We start from the raw sequence: 6429 nt of genomic DNA on the forward strand, positions 1-6429 counted from the left end.
TTAGCTGTAGAGGGCAGTGTCACTGGCCCTCATATGTGGGATCTGAACCGGGGCCCTCTGGCATCCCAAGCCAGTTCTTAACCATCGCACCACTCGGCCAGCCAGGGTCTGCAGTACTGACTTAGATGGTACAGAAACCTGCGGAAGTGCCTTTGGCAGGTGGAATGGAGCCTAGTAGTACTCCTAACCCTCTCTGCCTCTTTCACCAGCCTCCTAGCTTCTCCAGGGTCAGACTCACGTCCCCTCTCTCTAGCATAGAGCCTGGTGTGCAGTCGGTATGAACCTTAGCCAGCTTGCTGAACAAAGGGATGAACGGTTTGGGAAGTGGAAGATGTGGTTAAAGGGCCTGAGCTGTTGGGAGGTTCCATGCAGCTTGGGACCCTGTGATTTGGCTGTTCCCTGGTGTAACTTGGCATGGATCTGGCCTAAGGGCATGTTGGGGCTCCTTGGGTTGCTGGTGGCAATGGAGAAAACAGAAGGAACAGGGCTTTGGTCAGCCTCGGCATGACCTCTCGCCGGCTGGATGTCCCTGGGATAGGTTTTTACCCTCCATTTTCAGCTCTTAAAGAAGAGCTGCTATTATGGAGCTTTCACTGTTTGCTCACGCGTCACCTCTCATGGTTTCTTCCACATGTGGGTATATCCACTCCATTTTGTGGGTGAGAAATCTGAGGCCCAGGTGGATAAGCAACTGGCCTAAAGTCACACAGCTATTAAGTGGCAGAAGTGGGATTCAAACCCAGGTCTGTCTGCATCTGGCGCCTGTTGCCTTGACCACTGTGCTCTTCCGCCTCCCTAACGGACACCCGAAGGGTTCAGTGTAAAGCATGTGCGTGAAGTGCCAGCGCATGCCGAGCCCTTAGAGGTGTCCGCAGGATGTGACTTGCTCTGAACCTGAGTACCCATGGGCCTTGCCTCACTGGTGGGTAGGCACCTAGGACCCCACCAGGCCCTCTGGCCGGCTCATGCAGGAGGGACCCTTGGAGAGGGATCCCACCAACTCCTTGACTTCCAACAGATATGGTGCCCTCTGTGTACCAGCCCTTGGGCAGAAGAGATGTGGTTGTTCCCTGAGGAGCATGGAATCGGGAACAGACGAAGGAGGAAGTGGGCACTGGGGGCTCATGCTAAAGTCACTATGCAGACCAGGCACTTGGTCACCCTGGGAAGGAGGAGGCGAGCTATCCGGGAGCCTTGTGCGGGGGGTGAACCCTTGTGGGAGGGCATCAGGTGGAAGGAGCAGCCTGGCAAGAACCCAGGACTGAAGGGCTGTGCAGAAGAAGTGGTGGCGCACAGGTCGCAAGAGCGCGGGGTGAACAGTGGAGCGGGCTAGGCCAAGTCTGCCCTCTGCGCTCCCAGTGCACCTTCAGACTGCCTCTGGCCTGGGGACTTTGTGTGCAAGGAAGCGAGAAGGAGGAAGCCAGGGAGACGGAAGCCATACAGGGTGGTCAGGAAGTGGCTGAGGGGGCCTGGAGGTGTATACCGGGCCCGGACACTGCCGGCTACTTGGCTCTTGGGCAAAGGTCCAGGACCTGTTTCTACAAGTTCAGACCTATGGATTTGAGACAGCCAAGGATCACACTTCCAGAGCTGCCCCTGCAGCCAGGCCAGGCTGGGCGCTGAGTTGGAGGGAAGGTGTGGGCAGAAAAAAGTGGGCCCTACGGTGAGATAGAATGACAAATGCCACTTCTTCCCAGAATGCATTCTCCCTGGTCTAGATCTAGATGTCCCCCAGGCTGGTCTAGGTCCCCAACCTGTACACAGCCCTCAGGTGTGGGAAAGAAACGATGGAGAGATCAGGCTGGCTCTGAGGGGCAGGTGGGGAAGTGAAGGCATTCTCATTGCTAAGTGGGGGTTAAAGCTGGGCCAGTTGAGCAGGAGGGACCCCTTCCCTCCAGCACGGGGGCCCGTGGACCCTGGAGAAGCTGGACCTGGACAAGAAATGTGGGAGGCTGGATGGGGGGTGCAAGGGAGCAGAGCCCTGGGGAGGGGAGGCCACAGCAGGTGTCTAGTCGGACAGCCTCAGGACCTCCGTGGGGCTGTGTGTGCAGAGAGAAAGAAAGCGAGGTGGGGGCAGAGGCCTGGGTTGGGTGATGGTAGGGAAGGGAGGCCGGGCAGGCCTCAAGCCAGAGCCTCCTGGGTGCTGAGGGGATCCCGAGTGTCACACCCTACCTGTTTGAGATGGAAAAGATGTGCTAAGGGAACGCCAGGGAACAGCTGAGAAGTGTGTGTGCTTTTGCTATGGCAACCAGGCCTGTTTGTATAGGATTTGGCAGCTCAGCCCGGGTTTGGGCCAGGGGATCCCAGGGCAGGGGCTGACCCAGGGGCTGGGTGGTCTGCAGGCAGCACCAGGGGCTGCGCCTGGAACTGGGGCAGAAATCCAGCTAGCTACCTCTGTGGCAGGTGGGGCTGAGGTGTCTGGAGCCACCTCCCAGGAGTAATCAAGGCCAAACATGTTTCCAGGGCACACCTACTCCTCGCTGGCTCAACTGCTGTTCAGGAGACCCTACCACATCCGCTGCCTGGGGCTGTTGAAGGAGCTGCCTCAAGGTGGGGCTTGGCTCTAGTGGGGACCTGCGTCTGGCTACCCCACTGCCCCGACTCCAGTATGGCCTCTCTGGGCCACCCACTCCACTGGCTGCCAGCCACAGGGCCCAAGTGGGTGGAGACCTAGGCCATGCCTGACCCATAACCCTTCTGAGTACTTAACAAGGGTAAAGGGGTGAGCAGTAGATCCTGGGCTCCCTCCAGGGGGTGGACTAGGGAGGGGTTTTCACCAGGCTGGCCTGCCTTCCCTCACAGGCTGTTCAGAGAAAGGGGTTGGTGGGGGCTTTCCTGAAGAGGGGATGAAGCATTGCATGTAGCTCTCCGGTTCTTTGTTGGACAGTGAGCACACCCCAGGGCCCCTGGAGTCCTTTGGACCTGGACATGGGTAGACAAAGCCCCCTGGGCTCCCCTGAGGCCTCTGGGAACAGGCAAGGAGGGGCCTTGGCAGGGAGTTCCGAGGGAGCTGAGGGGGAAAGCCTTTCTTACTCTCCCCACCCCCAGCCAGGTTTGCCTAGCCCACCCAGCCTACAGCTCTTCCCAGTTTGGGCAAGGCCAGGCCCTTGTTTGGGCAAGGCTAGGCCCTTGTGCAGGCAAGAATTACTTGCTCTAGTTGACAGCTTCTAGACTGCCTGAGAGCCTCAGGCTGACGATGGGGTGGGGAAAGGCCTACTGCCCTGGGGGTTCAGGGCACCCCCCCCCAGAACAGCTGCGTCCAGCATCCCTATAGCTGGGGTTTTGGCCTACGGGCAAGGATACCGTCCAGGGGAAGACTGTTATTGCAAAATGCAGCCCCTGGGGGACCAGGATGAGGGCGGGCTGAGAGCATCTTGCTCAATTCCAAGATGCTTAGCAAGCAATCAGTGTGTTCCAGGCGGGGCGGGGGCGGGGCACACAGATGAGACGGGGAGGGGGAGGCGGGTTCTGGCCTGCAGCCTGGGGTCCTGCCCACCCCAGGTGAACCGGGAAATGGTTCCCTCCCTCCTTCCTTGGCTCAGCTTGGCTCATGGGCGTCTTGGAGGTCCCCCCCCCACACACACAGGTTGTGTGTGGGGGCTGTGGGGCTGCAGGCCTGGCCACTGTTGGCCATCTGGGACTTTCCAGCTTATTTGCATGTTGCCCTGCAAGCACTGCATGCCTTTCTGTTTACTTCACTTCAGAGCAAGGGACAGACAGCCAGAGGCCTACTCTCCCAGACTGTAGCAACAGGCGCTCCAGCACTTGGGGCACGTAGGACCCACAGAGGCTGGTGGGCTGGCCGTGGTCTCCGGGGGAGTGCTTGCTGGGGTCCTGACCCCGGCCCTGTTCGCTGGAGCCAGCAGCTGGCCTCTTGACCCTGGGAGCTCACGGTGGAGGTAGCAGATGGATTGTAAGATGCAGGTCAGTGTCGGCCAGCAGCCTCCCTGTGACCACCCCTCCCCCCTTCCCTGCCCTGTGGTGCTGAGACAGGAGTCACCCTTGGGTTTCCCAAGAGGGTGGAGCCTTTTCTGCTGCTGTTGGGAGTCTTGGAGCTCCTGCTTCAGGCTGTCTGGGCCTCACCCTGGCCAGCCTCCTTACTGGAAGCAGGGTGGCCCCCAAGACGTCCTGCTTAGTGTGGAGACCAGCAGTGGCCCAGGAGGTGAGGCTTCCGGATGTGCCACACTCACACACCTCTGCCTGAGTGCCTGGCACTGTGCATTCTCAGGAGAACTTGCCTCTTCCCTGAGAGGACAAGCCACCAGAGAGAGACCAGGGGCACACAGCCAAGCCTTTTGGGTCACAGCAGGGGAGTTGGTGGACAGGAGGGGGAAGCTTTGGCCAAGCTCTTAGGTCCCCCTATCTAACTGGATCCACAGGGTGGTTAGAGCATGAGGGTGGGGGTAGTGCCTAGTGGGGGCAGGGCCTGAGAGCCATCCTGTTGAGGCCTGAGTTGCGAGGGCTTGGAGGGTGGCATTGCTGGTGGCATTTGAAAGGGCAGGTAGTCAGAGAGGGACAATGAGATAGCAGGGGCATCAGGCAGCTTGGGAGCACAGTGTGGAGACACAGGGCTTGGGAGCCAGCCCCTCCCTGCAGAACCGTAGGCTGGGTTGGCGGACTGCTGGGAGGACCCCAAGACACACTGCTTGGCTATTTGTGTGTGTGTTGGGGGCAGGGGTGGACAGCCATTGCTTGATGGAGAAGGTGCAGGAACCAGATAGACTGCAGTTGCCCTCCGTGCTGTACTCACCTTGGGTTGGAGCAGAGAGCATCTCCCACCTACTTCCACAGCGTGGGGGCTCAGCAGCCTTCTCAGTCCTGTGGGACTTCCAGACCACAGGGTGGGCCCCCCGCCTCCCATACCACCCCTGGGAGCAAAATAAGCCTGGCCACCCTCCCCACCGGGAGTCCACCTTCAAGCCAGGCCTATGGCTCTGCACATGGCCGACTCCACTGCAGGGATGGGGCTCTTGACTACGGAGTGCTGTGGATCCCGCTGGAGGGCATCTGCTGACAGGGCCACCAGAGGGTGGGTGCCATCTGGCAGTAGAGCTGCTCTCCTGGCCGTCCTCAGTGTCTCTAGTCACTTCCCTCTCCTGTGGGTACCCCTGGGCCACCCCGGCTCCTCTCTTCTGGAGAGTGGAGTGGTTGGAGGCCTGGGATGATTTGCACTGTGCCTTCTTTCTGCCATTTAGCCCATGAGTCCTGAGTCACAGTTGAGGGGCCAGGAGGTGTCCTTTGTTCCCGGGGTAGGTGACCTGCACAAGGTGAAGAGTCGGCTCCTCTCTTGGCCCCTCCTCCCCCTGCCTAGAAGGCACTTACTCTGGGTTTTGAGGCTCGTGAGGAGCTGGGCTCCAGGTACGTCACCCAACAGGTTCTCTGGGCTGTGGCTATTGTCTCCACCATCCTGCAACCTGGGGCTGGCCCCTTCCTGACCTGCCCTGGCTGGAAATAGGCATGTAACTTGGTCACGTGTGCCCAGCCTTGACTCCAGGGAAATTTTGCCCTCAGACCCAGAAGAGCCAACAGAGCATGGGTGGGTGGGTAGGGGCACTCTCTACCTCTGGGGCAGAGCTGGGTGAGCCTTTCTGAAGGCTTAAGCCTTCAAGGAAGGTAAAACCGAATGCCAGCTGCCTGCCTACGCCCAGAGCTTCCTCCCTTCATCAAGTCTGTCACGCCTGGGTCAGGAGGGAGGGGAAAGGACTTTGCCCGCGTGGACCTGCCCTTGTTGGTATTGGTGATGGAGAGAGGCCCTATGGTGGACTGGCCAGAGTAGGCCTTCCGTGTGGAGCAGCCCCGGCCAACTGACAGGAGCCTGGCCACCATCTCTAAGGCCTCCCCTTTGTGCTCCACCCACAGGAGACACTGCCCAAAGACCCTAGATGCCTCTCTAGAGCATGAGCTCGGGCAAGAACGCCCGCTACAACCGCTTCTCTGGAGGACCTACCAATCTTCACACCCCAGACGTCGCCACTGGGGTAAGGGACATCCCGTGGGTAAGGGTCTGCTCTTTGTGCACACCCCACCGGCCCAGGGCCCCCCAGCTGAGCTTCCAGAGTGGTCCCCTCCCTGTCTGGAGGTCCTGTGGGCAGGCTGTGACGTGTGTGGGCAGTGATCCGTGCGTATGTGCACATGGATGCGTTAGGTGAAAGCATGCCATTGTATGTCCATGTGTGTCCACATCCTCTCTGGAGTCAAGGCCAAGTCTCATCTATTCTCTTTCCAGACCAGAATGGAAACGACCTTCGGGCCCGCCTTTTCGGCTGTCACCACCATCACAAAAGGTGAGCCTGTGAGCCGAGGCCAGCCCAGCTGGGCACAATTTGGGCACCTCTAACTCCATCAGGGCCTGTGGGGCTCTTCTCGGTGGGGCAGGGAGCAGGGGCTGGCTTTGGAGAATAGGCAGCTCGGCTTAGCCACCCCCCCCCC

General features: G+C 59.7%; 1 protein-coding gene across 5 annotated transcripts in view; it reads left to right on the forward strand.

The window, feature by feature from the left end:
• TRAF7 (TNF receptor associated factor 7) overlaps window positions 1-6429 on the forward strand; it is a 25563-nt gene that overhangs the window by 8461 nt on the left and 10673 nt on the right. For 2 of the 5 annotated variants that reach the window (XM_019648538.1, XM_019648534.1), the window contains exons 2-6: window positions 2464-2550; window positions 3705-3924; window positions 5196-5358; window positions 5860-5978; window positions 6227-6284. In XM_019648538.1, coding sequence (XP_019504083.1) covers window positions 5898-5978; window positions 6227-6284 — 139 coding nt within the window. In that variant the 5' untranslated portion in view covers window positions 2464-2550; window positions 3705-3924; window positions 5196-5358; window positions 5860-5897. The remainder of the gene's footprint in view (window positions 1-2463; window positions 2551-3704; window positions 3925-5195; window positions 5359-5859; window positions 5979-6226; window positions 6285-6429) is intronic. The other 3 variants (XM_019648535.1, XM_019648537.1, XM_019648536.1) reach the window with 3 other exon arrangements.

The sequence above is a fragment of the Hipposideros armiger genome, unplaced genomic scaffold (assembly GCF_001890085.2).
Source record: "Hipposideros armiger isolate ML-2016 unplaced genomic scaffold, ASM189008v1 scaffold_126, whole genome shotgun sequence".
Taxonomy (NCBI): domain Eukaryota; kingdom Metazoa; phylum Chordata; class Mammalia; order Chiroptera; family Hipposideridae; genus Hipposideros; species Hipposideros armiger.